The sequence below is a fragment of the Carassius gibelio genome, chromosome B2, assembly GCF_023724105.1.
Source record: "Carassius gibelio isolate Cgi1373 ecotype wild population from Czech Republic chromosome B2, carGib1.2-hapl.c, whole genome shotgun sequence".
Lineage (NCBI taxonomy): Eukaryota > Metazoa > Chordata > Actinopteri > Cypriniformes > Cyprinidae > Carassius > Carassius gibelio.
In genome coordinates this window covers 16388828-16416010 of record NC_068397.1, presented here as the reverse complement: position 1 = coordinate 16416010, position 27183 = coordinate 16388828, and the positions used below count along the sequence as shown (strand labels likewise).

The window sequence follows — 27183 nt, the reverse complement described above, 5'->3', positions numbered from 1 at the left end:
AATCTGAGCGCTTGAAAATAGAAGTGTCAAATGCCATTACCATAGCGATAACCCTTTACCTGGACTTCTGAGAGCCTCTGAGGAATGTGGGGGCATGAAAGGGGCCTTATTTCCTCACGCACACTTGGCAGAGAGCCCAATTGAGGAAGTGGATTTTATGAGGGCCTATTCTATTCCTAACTGGATTTCCTCTATGAAAGCCACACAGTGGAGCCACTGAAAGAAGTGCCATTACAGCTCACAAAGGCTGGGCCCATGGAGGATGGGACGGTTTTTAAAAGACAGAATATTCTAAATGATCTTCAGCTGAAGACACATGACTTTGGGTATTTACACTCAGAAGCAGACAGGACATGTTAAATCAACCCCTCAGGCTGTGAAAGTGAAATTTCAAGCATTGCATTTAAATAATCAGAAATCAAAGTTTTCTTTTATCTTTTTATTTTAATGTGTCAAATACATATACAGCAACTAATAATTACATTTATAAGTTTATATATCAATATACAGTGTTTTTGTTCAATTAAACAATAATATAATAATACATTCTATTAATAATAATAATGGTCTTGTTTTTGTTGTATTAATAATTATTATTATTATTATTAGCATTAATAACAATTGTTATTATTAATGCTATTTGTTATTTTATATATGAGTGAATATTTAAGTGAAATAAATGCATATAAATAATTTAACACATTAAATATTTTGCACAAGTAAGACCAAGTAAATTTGTGAGGTGTTAACTTTTGCAGTGTATCAAGTTTTGCAACAGAATATGAAATTATATTTGTTAAATATAAAAAGGTGTCAGACCTCTCTACTAGGTATAGTATTATATCAATAATAATATCAATAATATCATCATAACAGTCCAGCATTTGATTTAAATGAAGAATACTTGGATACTTTACTAAAAGAGTGTTGGTTGGAAAGTAGTGAAAGATTGCAGATGTTATTAGCAATGTGAATAATCTGGCAGTACAGTACATTAATACATTACTGCGTGACTTGGAAGCTCCAAGATTAGCTGAACACTTGGTAATTGTGTGAGGTGACATGAACATGCAGTATATTGTTGCAAATGATTTGTGGTGACCTTGTGTTTGTGGCTCTTGCTCAATGCAGTCTCCACATGCTGTTGTTTACCTCTTGGCTGCCATCTATTTCAGGGCAGTTCAGAGCAGCCTGGAGATGCTGGCCCGAGCCTCTGCTCACGTTTTTACAACCAAATAAGCTAAGAGCCTAAACTCACTAAACCCAAAACAGGCAAGCAGTGAAACTGTAAGGGTCTTTACATTCCTGAGTTAAAGGGATAGTTCACTCAAAAATGAAAATTCTGTCATTAATTGCTCACTAATGATGAAATTCATACAAAAACTATCATCATAGCTTCATAACATTAAGGTTGAACCACTGATGTCACATGGACTGTTAAAAAATGTCCTTTCTACCTTTCTGTATTGAATGTGGTAAACACACACACACACACACATATATACATACCACCATATACATACATACATACATATATACATACATATATATATATATATATATATATATATATATATATATATATATATATATATATAATATTATTTTTGTTTGTTTGTCTTATGGAAGGTCTTATGGGTTTGGAACAACATGATGGTGAATAATTAATGACAGAGTTTTTATTTTTGGGTGAACTAAGTTTATTAAAAAAAAAAAAAAACTTTTTAAAAAGATGCAAATAAAGCTATACTAAAATTTGCTGTCTCTATTGATGCAGCTTTGCTTCTGTTTAGATTAAATACAGAACGAGACACCATCAATTTTCCATTTGTCAATTATAATATGCATATATAAACTTTCAGAATTTCTGTATGCAGTTACCTAGATTAAATACATTTCCCAACATACTACATATACCATGTTATCACTGTCATTAGACATGTAGGTTTATGACAATAAACAAGAAAGATACACGATTAAAAACTTGTATATAATAACTTTAAGCCGTGAGCAGGGTCCTGCTGCACTAACTCTCCTCGCCAGGAGATGGTGAGATGTGCTCATAATATGTGCTAAAGTTAAAGGGGTAGTTCATCCAAAAAATTCCTATATGATTATCTTTTTCTAAACATATTTTGAAGATTGTTGGAATTATAAATTTTTTATGTTCCACAGAGAAAAAATAAAGTCATACAGGTTTGGCACAACATTTTTGGGCCACTAATGGATACATAGCCATTGGATTTTTTTTTACATGTAATAATTTAAACTTAATTGTTTCTTTAATGGTCCAAAACATAATTTGATAAAGTTTCACAAAAACATTCATAAAGCTTAAAGAGTTTAAAGAACAAACAATGTGACAAGAGTTCAACCAAAATATTCCAACTATCAATCAAACCGTGAAAAATACCTGAACATGGAGGCTTTGAAATATGATGCTTCTCTCACCTCACACAGTTGTAGTCAGTGCCACATTTGAAGCGGTTGTCAGACTTGTTAAAACCCTTTCAAGCTATGCCGTTTACCACCCAGGAGACACAAGGTCATGATCCCGGGATTCCAAAATGTCTCATCTGCTCACACACTGTCCATTAATCATTTCACTGTCAACTCATATACAATAGTTCAGGAACGTTACGCATTTCATTTTACATGGATAAAGGATCAGAGAGCTGCAACATAAAATGCATCGTGTCATCTCTCATTTCCTGTCCCTGTGAGCTCTAGACAGCGGATATATGGTCTAGTTAGGGTAATACGGTCTTTAAAGACTGAGGCTTCTGTGGAGATGGAATCTGTGACGACGATGAAGCTTTCATCGGCCCACACCTCCCAAATGCCCTTGACTCCACTGGATCACAGACGGAAAATACAGTCAGGAGTGACTAACAGCAACAAATGTGGCTTATTACAAAAAGACCTTGTGATGCCAGGCAAACATTTGTCTTTTTCCATACATACCATGCTGTGCACATGCTATGTTTATGTTGTGAGGTCTCTTTTAAACACTAGATGGCAGACTATGATTCTTGAATGAAACTGTATGAACACTACATCTGAAGTATACTCAAAGACTACTAGGGATCCATATGCTTTTGGACTTTTTGAAGTGGACTTAATGCCAGTAATCCATATAGTCAACGAGTCAGATTTACAGTAAAATAATGTGGTTAATGGAGGTCATCAGCTCTCAGTTCTTCCAAAGCTGAGTCAGAGTAAATTATCCATGCTTGAATGAATATTTCACTCACTTTCTTCTTCAGGTCTGGCTAGTCATTACTATCTGAGGATTAAAAGCATGGAAGCATATGACTCCTTGTGTCAGTAAAGGCCATCTCTCTGCAAACACTCTTGGATCAAATGATCTAGTTTTATACCTAGTGAGAACTCATTCCCCTTTTGTCTTGTGTTCTTTTGTTCCCCTCTACTCACTCCCACAAGCAGCACCAGCTGCAAAAACACCCACCAAACTCAGCAACATGGATCTCCCCAAAACACTGTGACCAAACGCAGAGACAGAGACAAACCCATGACAAAATCTAAGGCTTTCCTCCAAAACAAACTTGTTCCTTTTTTGGATAGCCGCCAACTTGGTGCTGTGATTTGGAGATCTCTATAGTAGTAGTAGTATTGTATAGTAAGTAGTACTATACAAAAGTAAACTTTTGTCGTTCACCACTGATTTTACGAATTGTGACAAAAAGTGACGGTGACTATGACAAGGTTCATTATAATGAGATGAGAATCCATTAAAACATTGCTGCCTCCGGAGCTGAGTAAGCTGATAAAATCAGTCATTAACACTGTTCAGCAACATCTGCGGTTTCTGAATTCAGTTGGCCTGTATTCATTGTCTCTTAATAAGCACTTGTGCTGAGCTGCGGGCATTATAAGCGACATTGCTCTGATTGCTCGAAGTCTGGTTTCATAATTCCATTATAAATGTGATTTTTGTGTTTTTCACATTTCACAGGATAAATGAATAATATCTTGGATGACTTCCAGACGGCATATTTAAGTGAAGAAGCTCTGCCTGACTCCTGGACACTGCATGACATTATATCAGAAATATAAGGGCCTATATGTAACTATATTTACACTTAGTCATTTAGCCGATGCTTTTATCCAAAGTGACTTACAAATGACGACAATAAAAGCCATCAAAATCAACAAAAGAGCAACAGGATGTAAGTGCAAATGACAAGTCTTGGTTAGTCTAACGCTAGGTATTATATATATATATATACACACACACACACACACGCACACAGACACACAAAGAAAATAAGTACAGATATAAGAAATAGATATAATTTTTTATTTTATTTTTTCAATAAAAGGTAGAAGGGAAACCGGTCTGTAGTTCTCTAAAATGTTTTAAAGAGCATGCAAGAGTTAGGCTTATTGTTAATTTTGTTGTGATAGTATGTCCTTTTAGCAGTGGAGACTTAGCAGAGAATGAAGAGGGGACTGATCGATATCATTAAGGTCAGTAGGATTTTGTGAATTGCGTCATACACTTTCTGCAGCTCTGAGATTAGAACGATGCTCACAGAGAACATCAGATCTGGCCTGGAAGACAAGGGGCAGACTGTGTCTAATAAGTAATTTATAGTGTTTAGATGTGTTTGTTTGTGCATACACACATAGGCCTAATCATTTAAAATGTGGGTCTCTTATTCTCACCAAGGTACATTAATTTGATCAAAAATACAAGCAAAACAGTAATATTGTCAAATAATACCATTTAAAATCGATTTTTCTATTTTAATATACTTTCAAATGTTATTTATTCCTGTGATGGCAAAGTTGAATTTTCAGCAGTCATTTCTCCAGTCTTCAGTGTCACATCATCCTTCAAAAAATCATTCAAATATGCTGATTTGGTGTTTAAGAAACATTTCTTATTTTCAGTGTTGAAAAAATTTCTATTTTTGGAATCAGGAATAATTTAGAAATAGAACAGAAATTATGTGTAAAATTATAAATGTCTTTACTGACACTTTTGATCCATTTAATCCATCCTTGCTGAATAAAAGTATTAATTTCTATTAAAAAAAACTAACAAAACAAAAACAAACTAACAAAAAAATATATATATAATCTTGCTTACACACATAGACATTTAGAAAAGTAAAATTGCCTGATTTTTCATGGCTTTCGAATATGCCCCCTTGTGATGTTAATGCAGTTAATTTTTCGCTTGTCATTGATTTGATAAAAATAAGACCTCAAATCCACTTTTTTGGCATATATAAAAGTCAATATTTTGAAATATTTGTCAGTGCACCATCTAATTCTCAGAGATACTTCAGAGCACAAAAGTAGCATTATCAGTTAGTCTGGGAGTTTTGTTTGATGGATTCACAGAAAAGCTATTTTAGATGGTTGAAGATGTAATTTTCTAGCAAAAGCACTCTTATTTTAATGAACTCAATACATAATACACCAAGCATCACAGGAACCATGTATGTCTCAATATTTTTAAATACTGCCTTAAGGAAAAACACAGCTATATCCCATTACCACAAACAGAACTCTGTGATCTTCCTATAAAAGATCTCTCAAAACAAATCACTCTGACAAATAACAGGAAAAATAACCAAATTTGATCCTCTCCCAATAAACCAGGCTAACATAAATCATCCTACATCTATCCCATCAGGCTGTTCAGCCAACCATTAGAAGACAAACAGTTTGAGACTATGAATGAGCAACCGTTTCATTGTTAAAAATAGTAAGCCACTGTTCAGTGCAGATGGTCATGCTACAGGAAGTAACACAGAGCTTCCGTTTGTCCTGTCAAATCTCCATGCCAGCTTGAGGACTTAAGCAGCCCCCAACACAAATGGAGGCTTAAGTACTGTGTTAGCACATCCCCTCAGACATCCTAAATCCTGAGAAAAAAGAAAAAAAAATCCCAAGGGCTGGGAGAAGATTGGATGTCAATCAGTGTACTCTATCAGTGTTTAAACTGATACACTCTGTTGTTTCAGGAGGCTATTGTCTTGTTGCTATGTACTTTTATGTTGCTTCGACCCAGAGCTATAGCCTCTTCCGTTACTTTTTTGTATTGGAAACCCTTCACAAATAGCAACAGGCGGTGATTCACAGGAGGATGTTGTACGTAAGAGGGTTTCTTGGCTCAGAGCTCTACTGTGATGTCATTTCATCTCAGACAGCCATAGAGGTGATATAATTCCCTACTGACCCTATGCAACCAATTCTAGCAAATAAAAAGTTGGACACAACAAGCATACAGGCATCCTCACTCAAAGTTTTCGTTCGTTTCTTTCTCTCTTTTTTTGTCCTCGAGGGAGTGTGCGAAGAATCACTCCTGTCACTTGTGATCAAAATTTGAGTGATTCTGACTGTGAAACACCAAAATGTACTTTGAAAAGTTTGCCAGGTGTACAGACTGAGCATACAGGTGTACAAACTGAACTGTGTGAGAATTTAATCAAATTCTAATCCCCCATCATTATCATTCACAAACTGCTTTGTTTTTTGCCCTTTTACTCACCTTCTCACCTATTTTTTTTCAGGTCTCCCATTGCTCTCGGTTTGTTAATTGCAGGGGTTTGCTTATTCTCTTGATTAACAAATTTTCGGAAGGAAAAATCACTGTGTGGCGTTCAATTATGCATCTCCAAAACATTGTTCTTTGGTCATTTTAACCTCCTTTAGAAGGATTCATAAAGTCTCAGTTATCTAAAAAAGGTTGAAAAAGCTAATGCAAAGATGATTCATAAATACTACAACAGTAAAGAAATCATACCAAAACGACACTGCCTTAGAGCAATGGGTTGCTCTCCCTAAGCCTTGTTCTTTTTTAAAAGGTCATTAAATAAAATGTTTAAACTATTTTATTATGTTTCCTGATCTTATACTGATCTAAGTGTGGTTTTCTTCTAAAACAGTCAGGTAGAGAGGTAGAAAACAATCATTCTTATTTCAAATTTGGTGTGTTAGTTTTGAGTACTGCAGTATGTTTTTATTGCAGAGTAACCTCTCATATGTAGACATATCAAGAACATTTTGATTCTCTATTTCATAATCCGTTTAAATGCCAAACACAAGGGCAGTCTGGTGTTTCTCTTCACGGCATAAAACAGATGTGACTTGTTGAGCCGCTCTCAATGAATGCAGCCTGACCAGTGGTGACCCACAGTGGTGTGTATGTGGCTCTAAGCATGACTAGTTAGCTTGAGCTCTTGGAAGAGATACTTCTGATTTATACTGACTGTAACACTCTTTTTGCCAAGCAGGGTGTTCCCTGTCACCATGGAGATTAGCAGCACTTCCTGACAGGTGCAGTGAAGGACATATTGCCTTGTCTGCACCATGTGGTCACACCAATAGGACGAGGTCTCCAGTCCAACATGGTGGGAGTCGTCTCTAGGCTAAGAGGAGAAGGTTTTACACGCAGGCCTCAAATCTGAGGGGTTCATGTGCTAAACGGTGAAGCCGCTTTTGAACAAGGTATTTCAGTGAAAATCCTTCTGCTAACTACAGATAATTAGGGTAAACCTGCTGCTAATTGTGCTGAAATAGTATTGCACCATCATTAAGTTATTCTCACACAAACACACCTTTTTTTCTGATCATTCTATCTATTCTATCTAAATAATTAAACTATAATTATAGAAAATATATTTAATGTTACAAGTGGACTCAGGTATCGTAACATTATAGTGTAAGAAATGAGAAATATTCTAAAGGGATAGTTCACCCAATAATGAAAATTCTGTCATTGATTACTCACCCTAATGTCGTTCCAAACTTGTAAGACTATTTGTGTGCAAAGAAAACAAAAATAATGACTTTATTCAACAATTCTTCTCTTCTTGCTACGTTTCTGGGTCTGGGAACATTTTAGTTGTGTTGCTGTCTATAGAGGATCAGGAAGCTCTTGGAGCTCTTTATTTGTGTTCTGAAGATGAATGAAGGTCTTGTGAGGTTTGGAATGACATTAGGGTGAGTAATTAATGACAGAATTTACATTTTGGGGTTAACTATCCCTTTAAGCATCAAAATAAACTTTAATTTTAAAATCAGTATAAAATATATTTGTAATTTAAAGTGTTAGAGGATGCCAAAGGATTATCTAAATGTAAAAATAGGGGGAAATGCGCAATTACATATCCAATATACACACAAAAAAATTATTACATTTCATTAAAAATACAGTTTCGTATATATATTGTGTAACCCTAATCATAGACTACAACTTCCTACAGGAATTGGCCAAGTCTTATGGGCAAAAGTGTGTGCAAATGCTACTAGTGGCCACAACGCATTTAACAAACTAGCAAAGATTAATTTCAGTTACCTTCACCTTCATCTCTAGGCCTATATAAAGTCTTTAGTTCATAAGTTTTACCATGACGCACATGTGAAACCAAGAACCAAAGAGAAGCAGTAAATAAGCAGTCTCAAGAGAGAGGCACTAGCCACAGCATCCGGAGCAACAGATTACCCTGTCAACACAGAGACAGAGGCAAGGAGACCTAAACCCAACTGAGCGTCCACTTTCAACTTCACCTGCTGTTTGGTCTAGCAATGAGCCATGAGACGGAATAAGACACACAAACAAAAGACCACACTCGGGTCTTGCAGCAATGAACAACAGCAACTGTTAGCTCTGGAGCTGGTTCCCTAGATGCTGAGATGCTGACATATGACAGATGGGCCACATCTTGATCCATTCAGTGCTTTTGTGTTTGCGATGACACATGCAGGAACTAAATGAGATGAAACGAGGAGAGTACTGCAGGTGCGCCCTGTTAAAAACAAGATTCCCATCGTAAACAGCAAACAGGTATGACCCAACTGCTTGCATGGGTCTAACGTTTCTGCGGCCTTGTTTATCTCCATGATTGGCAGCTTTGTGTTTAAATAAGGCAGTGGGCAGGGCTCCTGGCATAGCGCTTTTATTTTTATTGCTCCCTTGGGTGCCAGAGAGGGGATCGGGTTAGCAGAAAGCCATTCCCAAACTTAGCCGTGACCCCCACGGCAACACTGGGTCCGTTTTCCCTCTGGCGACATCCAGTCTCTTAGTGAGATGAAATAGTAGGTGGGGAGTAAGCTGATTTAGTCTTCCTGACACCTTTGTTTGTGGATGACAAGGAGGAGGAGAAGTGCCTTGGGCAAATCAACACCATTAACAGTGTCTGTGCCAAAATCCCCACTGCCTGCTCTTGCAGTGACCTACCATTGCTTTCGAAAAGGACTGCGCGTACTCCACACCAACTGCATGGCTACAGCATCACAACCCAGTCCCAAAATAACATGTGGACCAATGAGAGCCGGTTACTGGGGGACGTGTGTTTTATGAAAACATGCATGTTTTCTAACTAAACATCTCATAGTTGTAGCTTTGTAATGAAGCTATCGTTCAAAGGACGACATGCATACCTCAAATATGAACTAATTCAACCTTGTTTGAGATAAAACTCCCAGTATTTGGAGTCTTGGTGTTCTAATCCCTTGTTTCTACAAAACCTAAATCATCAGCCATTCAGGCACATTTCTATGTACACACTTTGGGGTGTGTACATGCATCTTTGTGCACAAGTATGCGAATCATCCAACCTTTAGTTTTTTAGTTATGTGCTGGGGAGGTACAGAAATAGGACTGGAGGAGGAGCCCCATTATTAAGGGGGTTCCATTCTTGACAGATGTCATGGCAACTTCATAAATACCGTGCCCGAGATAGATCCTGAGCTGGCATTGGTTTACAAAGCCAGGAAAATAAACAAGTGAGGATTTACCAGGCAGGAAAAAAGATAAAGGGTGGGAGAGAGGTAAAACAGAGAACACATAAAGATCATGGGTTAAATGTGCTGGGAGGACTGACAGGGGATATAAACAGCTTGAAAACACTTTTTGAGAGCGCTGAGAGTTACTAATAAATGGGTCATGAAAGGCGAAAACATTCTTGAGACTTGCACTGAATAATGATTAAGGGGTTTTAAGGCAATGAGACCTACCCGTTTACACACCTACCTTTTTACACATTTTACCAAAAAAATGGGCATAAGTAGCTAACACTTAAAAAAGCCATTCATGTATAAGAAAAATTACGTCCAGTATGTGCCAGAATCTCACCCAAGATCCCTGAACTACAGAATGACAAACTGTGCTTTCTTCATTCCCACCATGATGGATGTGCAGAAAAACAGACTAAAGGTGACAGCCAGCTCCAGATGACACATGATCCTGACCCCACAGTTAACTGCAACAAGCTTCTCTGCAACCTGCTATCTTTCCCAAGGGTAACAGATTAAGGCTATTACAAACTCTTAAGTCTTATAGTTAGTATAGGTAGATGTCTTATACTTGGACGTCAAAATACACCTGGGAAATTAGGAAGGTTTTGAATGGAAATCAAGTAAAATACATTTTAAAAAATTACAATTTAATACAAAATTGTTTCTTTTTACATCAACACATGATATCATTCTTGAATCAGCACATGATATTGTTATTGAATCTTTTGAAATTAAACCAGTCTAAAAGATCAGTTACCGGTGACAAATACGGAACTGTAAAATACAAAAGGAGTACCCATCACTGCTTGTATTAATGATAAATTCCACTTCCCCTAAAAAGCCATGGTTTAATTCATGCACATACCACAGTATTCCAAGGAGGAAATTTGATGTAATGGTTTTCTGTTTATGAAGGCTATAATTTTGTGCTTTAGCTAATGGTAAAATGGATTTTCCACTTCCATTATACCCATGTTATACACAGTTCTGCTCATATGTTATATAATACCCATCGTAAAATCCAAAAAATACATCTACATAAACATTTATTCACACACACACACACACACACACATATGCAAGTATGTACTGTATGTGTGTTTGTATGTATATGTATATATATATATATATATATGTATATATATATATATATATATATATATATATATATATATATATATATATATATATATATATATATATATTAGGGCCGTATATATATATATATATATATATATATATATATATATATATATATATATATATATATATATATATATATATATATATATATATATATATATATATATATATATATATATATATATTGTGTATTCACACACACACACACACACATACAAACTATATATATATTGTGTATTCACACACACACACACACACACACACACACATACAAACTATATATATATTGTGTATTCACACACACACACACACACACACACACACACACACACACACACACAAACTGAATTTACCCAAATTATCTTGTAAACCTTTACCTATCATTGGTTCTTAATATTTAGTTTTTCCTCCTTGAGCATCAATGACTGTGTGTAGTCTTTTGTTATAGTAATGCACGGGTCCCTGGTTTACCTTAATAGCTGATCACTGTTTTTTTAATAAATCCCTCCATATACTGCAAGTTCTTTAGTTTCCTTGAATACTCTGCATTTGACTTCATCCCCAGACTATCTTTAATGATTCTGAAATGCAGCTTTGCCACAGGGAACATTTGAGAGACTAATTTACCAACAGCTGGCAACAGACAATGCTGATCAAGCAGACAACACCAAGGGTACATTAAATTTTAGACTCAAAAATGTGTAAATTATAAGGTCTTGTTTTTTTTTTTACCTTTTTTTTTTCTTTTTTACATTTTACCAATGATACACACTGCACAGATACTAGACAAGATATGAAGACCCTATATAGACGCAGTTTAGCTGAACTCACCCTGATGACTTCGGGCGTCTGTTGAATGAGAAGCGTTGAGCCTGTGTCCCTTATAGTAGAAGCAGGGGTTTGTACAGCAGGATGTGCACTTGAGGGTGTTGGGGCAGGTGTGCATTTAGGTGTTTGTGCTGGTGTAGATGCAGTCTCAGGCTGAGGTACAGGCAGTGGGAGCGGGGCCACCTCTGCTTTGGTGCTGGCTAGCGTGTCCTGAAGAAGACGCATGACCTCTCGCTCCTTAGACTGAGTTCCTCTACCAGCTCCACTCTCTACTAGCTCCTGAGCAAAGCTCTCAATGCTCTCAAGAATCCTGAGAAGCAGAGCTCCATCATCTTCTTCGGTGGCCTCAACCCCTGTTTTAGAGGGCTTAGTCATCGAGGGTCCAGACAAACCCGCCACTGGTAGATCGTTAGCCACCGAGTTACCAATCAAATGTTGGGGGGAACCTGTCTGCTGGGCACAGTTTTTAAGTTTAGGGGGCAGTGGGGGCTCTTTTTGCATGTTCTGGGAAAGACACTCCAGGTCCATCAGCAATTTATCAATGTCATCGGATCCCCCTTTATTAACGTGTGAGGTTGATCTAGGAAACAGTCTGGAATCTGTGCTTTTTGGCAAGTACATCTGGTTGACCACTGAGTCGTTTTTAGGCTTGAACACAGTTCCATTTCTACTAAGTTCATGGAGTTTATCTGAAACAACACTATTAGGCTCGGAGTAGCCAGTGGGTCTTTTGGAGAATGGTCTGGACTCTGAAATACTACAACTGTGCTTCCCATCCCCTTTAACTGCCCTGTCCGGAATCCTTCCCAAATCCAAATCCTCCTCCTCAATATACAGAGCTTCCATGGCATCCTTACAGAGGTTTTCACTACTGTTAGACAAGAGAGAGTTTGTTGAAGAAAATGTGTCCGGTCGGCTGGCTGAGACTGTGTGGTGGCAGATATAAGATGCTGAACCACTACTGGAGGTCGAAGGCAAGCTGCCATGTGGGAACCCATTAGTAGATGGAGCTGTACGTGCTGGCAAACCCGAGGGGCTCTGAATGGGTTTCAAACTGCTTGCAAGATCCCTAGAGCCTTCAGGAGGTTGTGGATGGGAGGGTTTCATTCGAGGCTTTGTGGTCGGAGGAGATTGAACAACATCCTCATAGCGTGGAGGCTGCTCATTTCCAAAGATGGGGGAGAAAGGGATTTGTTGCAGCCCATGTATGCTGTTGACTAATTCGGCAAGCTCACTGTGCTCCTGCCTCACACTTTGCCCCTGTTCCAGCTCAAGAGGAAGCCTCTTTAGGTAGTTGGATAAACGAGCCATCACATTTTTATAAATGACTTCAGGGTTCCCAGCATCGTCGCTGCTTCCACCCATCGACTTCCTTTTGATGCACTGTTTGATGATGTCCGTGCACTTCTTCAGATCTTCTGAGCACTTGAGGAGAATGTCCAGACAGGCTTTTATGTCTTCTCCCGAGGCACTGCTGTCTGCCTTGGTCTTCTCCAGTATGCGGGTAATAAGGTTCTCCTCTGTGAGGCTGTTCAGGTATAGTGTGGCCACATTGTTTAAGTTCTGCTCTAGGGATGCACTGCGACTTAGCTTATGCTCCTCGAGTACAGATTTCTGAAACAGGCCGAATGGAGGACAGTTCTCATCATTGCCTGCAAACTGGCCATAGATGATGTCTAGATCAGTGGACCTCCTGCTGAAGGAGTCCGGCCGAACCTTACGGCCCTTTCTGAAAGTTACATGGCTGGTAGAGTATTTGATTTTCTCAAATGAAAACTCCTTGATTTTGCCACTGGCCAGGTTGATAGCTTCCCCTGTAATATCCTTGAGGCTTGCTGAGGTTTGAATGGCAGATCCTTTCTTAACTCTGGGAACGACCTGGTGGTAGTCATCACAGAAAGCACCATGCTCCATCGTTTTGGACTCATGAAGGCTGATGGGCCGGTCAGAGCAAGTTCTAGATATGGGGGTGTCAAGAAGTTCAGCACAAGTGCTGCGGTGAGCCACTGTGCAGTTCAGTCCATGTTTTATTGCACCACAGGGCCCATTACAGTAGTGTACAGTGTGCTGGACACGACGGTCAATCACAACGCTGTTATAACAGTTAATACTGCTGACCACAATGCGATAGGTAGCCGCCATGGTCTTTGTTTGTTCATAAATCCAAAAGTCTGCTTTGTAATATACCGCTAGTCACCTAAAAGCGATAAATGCTTTGTAGACATTCATTTAAAAACATCAAATTATATAAATCCTAAAAAGCAAATAAAAGTTCCTTTTCTTTAGCTGATTCCGAGGAAAAAAAGGATTTCCAGACCAATCCTTCACTGCTGACCCATAGTTAAAGGGAATTTACACTAACATTTAGTAGCAAAACTATCCATTCCTTAGCATGGGCCCCGATGGCCTAATGATAGGCCTGTGTGAAGCGTTCCAGATCATCCCCCACTTTGGACAGCCGAGGCCTGTGGGCATAAAGTAGTCCTCTGGCTCTGTCTCCAAAGCCACAGCATACAGCCCACCTGCTGATAGCCTTCCGCTGATGTGTTCAGCAGATGTTCAGGCCTCTCTCTCTGTCTTTATCTTGCTTTCCCGACCAGAATCAGATGTTCAGGAATCCAATGTGAAAGCCACCTGTGAGTAAAAAGACAAAAGTGGGTTAAGGGGAGAGAGAAAGCACTTTTTTCACATCAATTGAAATACAGTACAAATCTTTAAGACCCTAGGTTTTGCTACTGCCATCCTTGAGAACAACACTTAATTTACAGCCTCTATCCAAGTAGTCTACAACCACGTACATGTTGCTCTTTTTCAGGAAACACAAGGAAAACGATAAAAGGAAGAATTTATAAGTGAAATATTACATAATGTATTTGGTAGATGATGTTATTCACAGCAACATACACTGCAATCAATGTACAGCTTTTACAATAGAAGTGAAAAACAAGTTTAATGTTATTTATTTTAAAATTGAACACTGCAGATTTTAGACCATCTTTGGTTAACATGTCTCTTCATTAGACTATAAGCATTTTACACTTTTACTGTTTCTTTGGTACAGCTAAGCCAAAATAAATTGATGATGTAAAACTCAAAGCACCTACTACAAGCCGGTACTGAACCACAAACTACGTCTTTCAAACAAATAGAAAACTACATGCTGCAATGTCAAATGCTGCCATGTGGTTATAACAAATACCTAAGCCTCAGGTATCTTATCTATTGGTCTTCATGTAGAGATGCGCGGATAAGCTCAAACTTCACCCAAGTCCACTAAATTATCAGCCACCTAACCACCCACTATATTTGATTATCACATTACAATGATTCTAATTCTTAGTTTTGCATGATGATATGATGAATGGATGGTTCTTTTTTAAAAGCAGATTCACTGACATTACATTACATTACACGGCCGTCAAAGTTATCACACATCGGTCACATCACATTTCCTAAGTGGGTGCTACACTGGGCGAAAGTGGCATGGCACAGTGCGACAAAATACAATAGAACCAATTATAATCAGGTGATGTTGTCTAGACTGGATGCGGCGTGACATGACAAGTCTCGACAATAAACTGATGCCTCACTCTGTGACATATTGATACAAAGTTCAAATGATTTTCAAGTCACTTTGTTGTGTCCTGTTGCGGCACAGACACGGTGTCAGCATAGTATGTCAGTACAGTCAGTAATGCAGCAGACTGAAAAGTTAGTATCTTTCTGCAGCCCAATGGACGGCAGTGCAGTGGTGGTTTGAGTCTGTTGAATGACTCAATACTAGAGCTGCACGATTAATCGTTAAAAGATTGAAATCTCGGTTCAGACACACACAATCTCATTTCTAAATGAAAATGATTCCCCGAGTCTATTAAACCTTTGACAAAGTCTTACCGGATCATTCAAATCTGTGTTCGCACTTCTGCTGACACAGAGAGAGCAGTTACCATGTTTGGTTAAGGAACATCTTCACAAACTGTCTTTTCCAACTAGACAGTATTATTTCTGTCTTACAGTCAGTCATATTATCACAGAAATACTGGGGTGAAAGTTTATAGTTCAGATATAAACAATGATGTCTATGGCAGCGATCAAAATCGAATCCCTTTTTGAAAGTAACATGCGCTTCAAAAAGCGTTTGCGTAGATTGTTTACTTAATTTACTTAAAAATGTATTTGTCAATGAATGAGTTATTCATTCAAGAGCATCGTTCAAAAACGCAGATTCATCCAGTAATGAAACAAGTGAAGTTGGTCTATGATCACAGATTCAAACAACTTTTTCAGATTATATTATAATATTATTATATATACAAACTACCAGTCAAACGTTTTTGAACCGTACGATTTGCAATGTTTTTTTAAGAAGTCTCTTCTGCTCACCAAGCCTGAATATATTCGATCCAAAGTACAGAAAAACAGTAAAATTGTGAAAGGTTTTCACAATTTAGAATAACTGCATTCTATTTAATGTATTTTAAAATGTAATTTATTCCTTTGATTTTAAAGCTAAACTTTTTGCATCATTAATCCTAACTTCATTGTCACGTGATCGTTCAGAAATCATTCTATTATTCAGATTTGCTATTCAAAAAATATTTATTATTATTATTATTTTTATTATTATGTTGAAAACAGTTGTAAAATTGTGAAATAGAAATATTTTGTAATAAATGTCTTTATTATCACTTTTAAACAATTCAAAGGATTTGTTCTTTCTATTCAAAGGATCCTGAAAAAATGTAACTCAAGTGTTTTAAATATTGACAAATTATAGTAATAATAATAAAAAAAAATTATTGAACAGCAAATCCGCATATTAGAATGATTTCTGAAGGATCGTATGACTCTGAAGACTGGAGGAACGATGCTGAAAATTCAGCTGTGATCAAAAAAAGTAATTACATTTTAAAATATATTCCAGTAGAAAGCAGTTATTTTAAATCGTAAAAATATTTTACAATATTACTACTTTTGCTCTATTTTGGAGCAAATAAATGTATTGGTGCGCAGAAGAGAATTCTTAAAAAAAAAAGAAAAATCTTACTGTTCAGAAACCTTTGAACTGGTAGTGTATATTAAAATGTTTAATAATTCACTTTTAAAAATACTGCAGCAATAATATTGTCATACATGATTTTGTTTCGTTCAGAATTGTGGGAGAATTGTGATCTCTTGATTCTCAATTTATCCAGAATCGTGCATCTCTACTCAATACTAAAGTAAATAAACAACAAATGTCCCCGTCTTTACTCTCACAAATGAGTTATCATACTTGTTTGCTACAATAGTAGGGCCCTCTGATTTCCGCGATGTAGCCTTCTTTCCTGTATTGCTCTGATGACACATTTTTGTGCTGTATTATTGGAGACCAGCACTAACCAAACACACCTTAAACAAGAGCAGTCTTCCTGCTTCAACATGCTATTAAAAATATTGTGAACTTAACTGCATAAATTTTATTTCTTCTCAGTGTAACTAGAGCCTTTTACGTATTATCATATTACATTAGATCTCTCTAATGATAATTATGTCACCAGATGAGTCATTGTGAGACTGCAGACATATTTATTTCAATACATATAAGTGAATGAGCTCATTAGTTTGTCTCAAAAGAAAATGTTCTCAATGGCCAAAGCACACGCTCCTTTATTCTCCAATTCATTTTCTTTTTCCCTCTTGCTTTTATTTCTCACTCCTTCTGGCCTTATTGTTTTTCTTCCGTTTTTTCTTCCTCTCACAGCAGGCCACATTAAAGCCTCGTCTTCTCTGTGTCTCAGCAGAGCAACAGCAGAGAACAAGTCTCCAGGATTTCAACCACAACCTTACCTCATATAAACTCTGACTATAGCCATGCATGAAAACATTTATAGCAGTATTATCTGCATTCACAATTTAGATTCATAAATGCATTAGACGTCTGCATTTCCTCACAGTAATGGTCTCTGGGTAATGTTTTTCAGCATGGAATCATTAAAGTTGGGCATTAGAGAGGTGGCACCTAGAGAAACATCCAGAGAGTGAGATTTACAGGGACGACCCAACACCTTCCATATTCTGTGTGGAGACACCGTTCACAATGGACTGGTCTTGCTTGCCCAGCCAGTTACACTAAAACCTGGTGGCGCCTGTGATAATCTTACAGTTCAGCAACTGCCTTTTACAACAAGATACAGAGTATCAAGTGCATTACAGTTTTTCTCAGTCTCTTTGGTGCATTTCTCAAGTCAGAAATGAAATTCTCAAAACTACTTGTACAACCTCCATATCATCTAGTCATTTCTACACATCATAAAACCAGTTTCTCATTCTTTTGAACAAGTTGCAATTGCTTTTGTACATTCATGCAATTGATTACGCACATTTATCTGCGGTGTCCTATATTATCAGTTGCTAATGTCATGTCGCTCAAAATGTATTATATAGTTCTCTGTGCAATTGTCTTACCCCTCAAAACATCTAGTCTTTAGTTCATTGTATAAGTCATTAAATGCAAAATGGTTAATCTAGTTGTCATAAACTGCTAAGCACACTTTTTATTTTTATTTTTACAATTTATTATTAGACCTTTTGTATATTTGGCATGAATTGTGCAAGTGAATCTTGATTAATAAAGAGAACGTAGATGATAAACCAATGATAAACCATTTCTCTGAAACAGCTCAAAGGTTCATCTCATGAATCTTCAGTTGGAAAGCTTATACTGTATAGACAGAGGACAACACAAGAGTTACACAATCTGACAACTGACTTATTTTCATCTTTGTGCCCATATTTCTTTTTCCTTTTCTATATCACAGTGACATTGTTTTTTTTATTATAATTCTTTGGGACAGACCACTAGTAAAAGTGTAACTGGGAATTCAATCCATTCTCTTTCAGTCAATATCCCACATACAGTAATGTGTAAATGTGTACTTTTGAATGATTATATGGCATACATAAGCATGTGGCATACTGTTCAATACAGTAACTGTCATCAAAACTTTAGCCATAGTTTCCATCAGAACATCGCTCCAGAGTACACTGTTATATTGACAACATGACTATGCGATTTGACTGTCTTATTCGAACACAATGACACAAGGACTTGTCATTCTGATGGCACTGACATGTTCATTGACACAGATATTTATTTTTGAGAGATGAACTAAGGATTTTGAGCAGGAGACTGGCTTTTGCAGGTAATCCATGGTGTTTTGCTCTTTGTACGAGTTGTTTTGAGAAATGCACTTACTGTTTTGCAAATCTCAAGGATGATCCGAGAAATGCACCAAAGCGACTGAGAAAAACTGTAACAGTCAGCCAGCTTCAGGATGCCAGGATTTACTTCTGGGAATCAAGAAACATGTAGAGTTTTCCCCTTTTCAGTAATATGTATGTCTTTGAGAGGAAATTACATTTCCTGAATGCCCCTTTCCTGCCATAAGTTGAGCGAACCGTGGTATGAAATACAAGAAGCAATGGTCATCTCCAACAGGTTGCATGAAGCTAAATTATTTAATACTTTGAGTGTTCAGATTTATTTATGAAACAGTTATAAGCTTGGCTCTCAACCCAGGAGCTGGGGCACAATAGTGGGTCTCAGTAAACTTTGAAGCAGGGCTATCATGATTCCTCAGTTAAATTAGAGTACTTGATTTAAAAAAAATCCTTGACTGCATTTTGCCCATGTCGATTAACTGGCAAAATATCAGAAGTGGCGCATTCCATGGACAAGAATCCATGAAAAGCATTATTAGATCGTTTTCTAAGGCTGCACAGAATATTAAAACCATTCAAAAATCAAAAAGCACAGCACTTTTGTGTATTCACAAAGTATGCGATTCAGTTAAATAAATACAGTATATGCACTGCAAGTTTAACATGCACTTTATTTATATGCATGTGGTTAAGTGCATCTGTTATTTGAACCAATAATTGTTATGGGCTATTGCTATTATGTATGTATTTTAAGTTAAAGTCTATTGTTTGCATATGTCTATTTTCATTACCGCAAAAAATATGAGACTACTCGATTAATTGACTGATAACTCAATTACCAAAATAACTGTTAGTGACAACCCTACTTTGAAGGAAAGCTAAAAAAAAAAAAATATATAGAATGTAAAAAATATTTTCCATTTCAAATAAATTCTGTTCTTTTAAATAAAATTTCATAATGTACGCATATGCATGAAAGCGTCTGCTAAATGCATACATTTTGAATTTCATTCACCAAATAATCCCAAAGACACTACCTCCATTTCCACTGTGAAAATTACAGACAATGACATTCATTGCTGAAATCCTCATGCCTCCCTGCAGCAGGACTATAGCATATTCTCACAGAAGACCTTACACATCTTTCTGCTGGTGCTGTTGAGAGTCAGCAGAAAGGTCTAAGTAACTGGAACTGTGACATACTGATTCTGAACACAATTTACAGTCACAGTTTAATATAACCACAAGTTTCCAGCTGTGTCATTGTTCTGAACAACGGTTAAATGAACAGCAACCACTTCTTTGTTAAATATCAAAGGTCCAAAGTAAATATAATCACATTGTGGTCATGCATGTTTCGGTTTACCATGGGCAGCTTTGACTTTCCACTGTCTAGTCTCAGTACAGACACAATGAAGAACTTATTTATCATAGAGGATAACACTCTTCAGCTCCAGTGTCCTCAAACAGAGCCTCTCAATAACATCGTGTGCTTTCAAAGTTGGCTTTGACGTTGCTGGTTGTCAATTCAAGTTGAACTCAATACGACAGGAAGAGTGTGGACCGTAGCAAAGCGGCGGCTTTTTAATGACAATTTAATGGGCTGATCAACACATGATCCTGCACTATTTCCTTTGCCTGCCATCTCTATTTCCAGGCTGGTGGGGGGCTAAAACAGAAGCCTTCACACCTTCATATCACTCAGTGGGTGCATACGCCTATACAAACCTCTTAAATGTCTGATGGGAATCTTCTTACTGCATAGGACCTCCCTGGTTAGTTGGCTTAACTGCTTTGGGATGGCTAGCACTTTATAAAATTGAGATGAATGTTCCTAGAAGATTAAGTTTTAATTGTCAGGCAACAGTCTTTATCTCAGCTTAATGTTGTAATTAGCATGCACTGATTGTTATGGAGAAATGCAAACACACTGTTTGGAAAGCAAGACAACATCCACCCACAGTTTTGAGACTCTACTGGCAGGAGCATGAGGAACGAGGATACAGCGGCCTCATTATCTTTCTAATCCCATCGCTTTCACGCCATACATTCGTTCCATGTTTAATTACACTGTAGCAGTCACGCGCTGAGAAGTCGCACCCGTGTTCTGTCACATCTGCCAGCGCTTTTCAGTATCAAGACTCTAGGCTGTACGATGTTGGCAGCTTTGGAGCATTTTCCTCAAAATAACCCCCTCAACATGTTATACTCAACAAGAAAATAGATCTTGTTATTTCTGCCAGGTAGAGCAATAAATCACGACACGCTGGTCTGCTTATATTTGGCCAATTAACAGTTGAAGGATGAAGAACCGATATACTATACAGGAGCACTCATTAAGGAATCACTGCAATGGGAAAGGTTTCCCTTCGGACGGTAAATTGGGAGTTTGTGTGAGCTCTTCCTTGTTAGCGGTCAGGCCTGGTCTTGTTACTGTGCACATGCCGTCGAAGGGGGGCTTGCTTTGAGCTTTGTTTGTCTCCACTTGAGTAATGACTTTCAAAAGCTGTCGCTGCGAGAGAGAACCTGACCCCCGTGACAACAATACATTAATAAAAGAAGGATTACACACTCCCTGGCCACTAACTCCTTCACACGGTGACCAGGGTGCACACTTAACCCTTCACAGCCGCGGGGGGAAAGTGGGAAGGACGTCACTGAATGAGGAAATATGAAATATGGATGTTTCAAAAACCGAGGATAGCAATTCAGTGAAATGCTGCAAAATGTGGCATGAAGTGCTTAATTATTATTCAGAGTGAGAGATTGGAAATCAAAAGGAGTGCAGAATACAATTATTAAAAGGGAAACAGCCTGAATTATTAGCACAATGACTGTTATAATAATTACCTGGTTTTCTTTTATAACAAACTCCACACATAAATGTACAATAAAAGGGAGTGATAAAAAAAAAATATATAAAAGCAGTCCAAGCAACAAAGCAAATATGCTTTAACCTATGATTCAACCAATACGGACATCAAGCCGTTCCTGATTTAGCATTCTTATTGGTCCTTGAACAACATCCTTATCAACAATAAGATTTTACAGTTAGTTCTTATCAGACATTCCAACCTACCATTTCCCTCTCTTTAAGGGTTGTTAATAGTTAAGGTTGACAAACTGTACTCCCTGACCAGTAAAAAGATATCGGATTGTTATTCATAATTGAAAGGAGAATGTATTTTAATAAAATACAATGAAATTCCTCAATTTAATCGAAGAAGCAAGTTAAACGTTGCAAAGCAGCTTAACAGAAAATGTGCATTTCTGCATTTCATTTAGGAGTAGCATCTCAGTGGTGACCGTGTCAAGGAAATACTTTTAAATTCTTTAAATTCATAAATAAATAAATTAAAAAAAAAAATACTGACACCAAATATTTGAACAGTAGTGTAGACAGACCACATCCTACTTGGCAGCTTAAAAAACCCACATTTCATGATCAATAATGGTTATTTTCCTTTTATTTTTACAGCCTAAAAAGAAACAATAACTGACCTAATTTTGCAATGCAGTTTTTCTTCCAAAATGTTTTCCAAGGCTTTTATACACTCTTTGGGAGTATAAATTACACCCCAAAAGAGGGGCAGAGATATAGTAGATTGTACTATTTTTTCTGCAGCAGGAGGAAACCAGCAGATAGCAATTAAATCTTAATTAGTGTCTACTGTTTTGAAACCGCATCAGTCAGACGGAACAATGAAGCGATGGTCATAACTATTCAAACTCGTATGAAGATGTCAGAGCAGCATGAATGCCCTACAGACAGAAACAAGCTAATCAGCAAAGGCCCTCTGCTACAGCAAAGCAGCCTGTGTAAAAAAGTGCTCTGCACTGATTATGCTTTAGTTTAACTGCAACAGCTGCTGCACTAACAGTAATGACTGCCTCCACTGTGTATTGCTTTCTTATCAAACTGATAGCAGGTCACAAAAGATAAAGAAAAGTCAAAAGGAGAGGAGATATAGAACATGTGCATTTCGGGCAAACAGACAAACTCTATGATGCATTTAATTGCCAAGAAAGGAAAACAGATGACCCTGGTGTCACTCTACACAGCAGATGTATCATATCGCTTGGTCATGTTTTTATTGTATTCCATTCCTCCTTTTTTTTCACTTACTCTTTTCCTTCACTCGACCTCCCTGGGGCCTCAAACAGGATTTAGATATAGTGAGCAGAAGCTCTGGACAGGGCACACAGACAGTATGGGAACTGAGCCACTGACCCACTGCAGATATCTACGTGATGCATTTGTAAGACACTTTTATCCAAAGTGACTTTTAGGAAATTTAAGGCAAATGTTTTATTAGTTTGTGTTCCCTGGAATGGGACAGCTGGTACTTTTCAGCAAAGAAGCAAAGCATCATAGAGGAGACATATGGGAGAGATACCTACTAAAAAGTAAGTGGCAGAAGAGTAAAATAAAAAGTGCAACTCTTCCACAACTCTAACCCGTCAGGACTTGATAAGAAGTGCCAGGACATATTGTTGGCTGCTTAGTTTCTATTCATGTGTTGTTTTTCTGGGTAAAATCCCATTGGTCCAAAATTCCACTGCACATGCACTAGAGTTCAAAAGTTTGGAGTGAGTTTTTCAAAGAAACTAATATTTGTATTCAACATTTACACATTGAATTTATATAAAGGTAAAAAGTGAAGACTTGTTCATTGCGTAAAAATATTTATATTTCAAATAAATGCTCTTTGACTTACTATTAATCAAAGAATCCTGAGAAGGGCATCATGTTTCTACAAAAATATTATCAGCACAACAGTTTTTTTTTCTTCTTTTTTTTAAATTTACAATGAGAAATATTATTTGAGCAGACAATCAGTATATTACACTGATTTCTGAAGGATCACGTGACACTGATGACTGGAGTAATGACTGCAAAAAAAAATCAGCTTTTTCATGACAGAAACCAATTGCGCTTTAAAATATATTAAAACAGAAAACATTATTTGAAATGGAATATTTTACCATACCATTCTTTTACTGAGCAAATAAACGCAGCCTTGTTGAGCATAAGAGACTTGGAAAACTTAAAGGATTAGTTCACTACCAGAATGAATATTCTGTCATCATTTACTCACCTTCCACTTGTTCCAAACCTGTATGAGTTTCTTTCTTCTGTGGAACACAAAAGAAGATATTTTGAAAAATGTTGGTATCCTAACAATCCCCATATCTGCTGATTGGCTTCATCACTCCGTCTCCTCTCCACCAGTAAGCTGGTGTGTGGTGGGCGTTCTGGTGCAATATGGCTGCCGTCGCATCATCCAGGTGGATGCTGCACACTGGTGGTGGATGAAGAGATACCCCTGACAATGTAAAGCACTTTGAGTGCTTAGAAAAGCACTATATAAATATAAGGAATTATTATTATTATTATTATTATTATTATTATTATTATTATTATTATTATTATCCTAACAAGTTGATGAGCACCATTGACTTCCATATTATTTTCTTCCTACTATGGAAGTCAGTGGTGCTCATCAACTCTTCAGATGCCAACATTTTTCAGAATATCTTGTTTTCAACAAAAGAAACAAAACTCAGGTTTGTAACGAGTGGAGAGTAAATAAATGATGACAGAATTTTCATTCTGGTCGTGAACTAATCCTTTAATCATGTCTGGTTAGGAAACAAATACTCAGAAGACACTTTCTCACCATGCAGGCATGAGTTATAGACAGGTATAGTTTCTCTAGTAGAGTCCAAAGCAGAATAATTCAAGTGTGAGGATCAAACATTCTTCACCTCTGAGCCCCGGTGAGCACATAATAAATGTAAAAAGCCTTTAGAGCTTATGAAGTAAAAACTAGTGCTGATATATCTCCACATTTACTACGTGAGTGGACTTTAAATGATGTACATCTCTATAGTTAGCTCTTACAAAGCTCCATCAGATGCCATCTATCAATAAACAGCATTAGGTGCATGAATGATTTTGGGGCTGCTTTATGTCTAGACAGTTTTTAAACGCATGACCAGCTCATTGCTGCATTCTCATTTGGAGCTCAGGAGTACTTGTACACAGTGTCCCCAAAAAGCATCTGAACACTTAAACCACAGATGAAACGGTTTGAAGGTCATTGCATCATCACTGTATTACAAAATATCAAACCAAGTGACATTTAGTTAAGACGACGCAAGAACACATTTCAAGCAGAACATTTCACCCAAAAAAAAAAAAAAAAAAATAGTTTTATAGATTTTAAACACACTTTTCTTTTTTTTTTCTTTTTTAAGTGTGGGCTCCATAGGATATTCATTTTATTATTTTGGAATTAAATCTTTTATTTTCACCAAGGCTGCATTTATTTGTTCAAAAATAAAGTAAAACAGTTTTATGTGTGGAAATTATTATGTTTTAAAACAACTGGTTTCCATTTTTATTAATGTAGTTTCTTCTTATTACAAAACAAATTAAATATTTAAATAAAGTTTCTGGAAACCAGGATGCACTTCAAGATTCTTTGATGAACAAAAAGGACAAATTAACTTTAAATGTATTTGAAATAGAAATCTTCTGTAATAATATAAATGTCTTTACATTCACTTTTAATCAATTCTTTGCATCAGTGTAAACAAAAAAAAGAAACCTTCAAATCCAGTGTGGATAACATTAGCTATTTATTGTCAACATACATTTACCTTCATCTAACACTCACTTTTAATCTTTAAAAATATAAATAACTTAATAACACTTTTAAATGTTCATTACTGTTAAATCTTCAGATTTCAAAATTAATACCTATTTTTCATGCTGTACACTGTAATTTTCTGATTTATTTTCATATAAACCAAAATTCTATAAAGCTTTTATTGTTTTTCATATTATGGCTGATATAATTGTTTATCATAATCAATTACTGACTTGGCAAGAATTTTTATATTGGTGCATGCTTCCTCAATACGGTCCATCCACATCACTCTTAAATTGCTTAAATGCCACTGCAAAGTGGCTCTGAAAAGTAAAGCTAGTTTGGTGAAAAGCTCTATGGTGCCACTTTATTTGATGTTTTGGTACCTACTGCAATGAAATTCTTTAGATATAAAGGCTTAAGTGTTCAAATGTGTTCTGGGGACACTGTGTATTTACATATTTTATAAACATACGGATGGCATTCTAATGAAGACTGGCGCCCAGAAGGAAGTAACTCGAGCCTGGCTCCTTGTACTGTAGCGCCTCGCCACATTGGTGACAGTATAGTATGGCCATCCAACAGAGATGATAGACAGCCACAGGAGAACAGCATACTGATGACACAGTCCACCAGGATAGACACATCAGTGTGCGGTCCGGGAAACGCAGAGCAATGCTGACTCACACTCAGCCTCATACCACTTAGCTTCCTTCAGCCGGTCACCACATCCACACCCCTTTACCAAACAGGCGATGAGGTTCTGAAGGAAGAGCACTGCTGGGTTTCCCACAGGCTGGAGGGTAAGAAGCAGCGATCGTGGGCAGGTGTTAGTCCTCCAGCTGTCCAGCAACTTTCACAATTATTCATGGTGACTCAAGCCCTGATGAGAAAAGGGGCCACTTCATAGCAAGCACAGCGCATGTCATTTTCTACATCCTGCTCATTTCCAGACTTTGGTGCAGTGAGTTTGATTCTCAGATTTCACTTTTAAGATGCAAAGAAATTCAGAATTTTTATTACACATTAGTTACAATCCACAGGAAGATGTTGTGGCAGACATACAATTGTCTTCTCCTTGTAACTTCTAGAGCCATTTAAAAGAACATCTCAAAGATGAGATGAATGCTGAAAAGAGACCCAGTTTAACATGACAGCTCCTAAAAACACTATCAGGAGAAAACCGTCCCCAGCTAGGGAAAAACAAGGAACAGACAACAGAGTAAAAAAAAAAAAAAAAAAAGCCTGTTTCCCACTGAACAAAAACAGTGAAGCTGCCTGAAACTTCAAGCTTTGGAAAAAGTTCTTCCATGCGTGTCATGTGGTTTCCAATGGTTAACAAAAGAAATCAGAATAAGTATAGTGCCTCATAAATATCTGTTCCACAAAACCACTTTCTTTAATACACAAAGAACATGGAGTGCTCACTGATCATAATTACGTACTCCGACCAAACCAGAGATAACACACCGTCAAGGAGAATTATGATTTATGTTAAATTCATGCAGGAAGGCCAAACTCATGGCATAATGGCACAGTGCTTTCACTGTACCTTTTTTGTTTATCTTCATTGCAG

General features: G+C 37.1%; 1 protein-coding gene across 2 annotated transcripts in view; it reads right to left on the bottom strand.

Moving 5' to 3' along the window:
* The window catches only part of ppp2r3a (protein phosphatase 2, regulatory subunit B'', alpha), an 80211-nt gene that overhangs the window by 22557 nt on the left and 30471 nt on the right, over positions 1-27183 (bottom strand). For both annotated transcript variants that reach the window (XM_052548385.1, XM_052548386.1), the window contains exon 3: positions 11752-14382. In XM_052548385.1, the coding sequence (XP_052404345.1) occupies positions 11752-13890 (2139 nt within the window). In that variant the 5' untranslated portion in view covers positions 13891-14382. The remainder of the gene's footprint in view (positions 1-11751; positions 14383-27183) is intronic.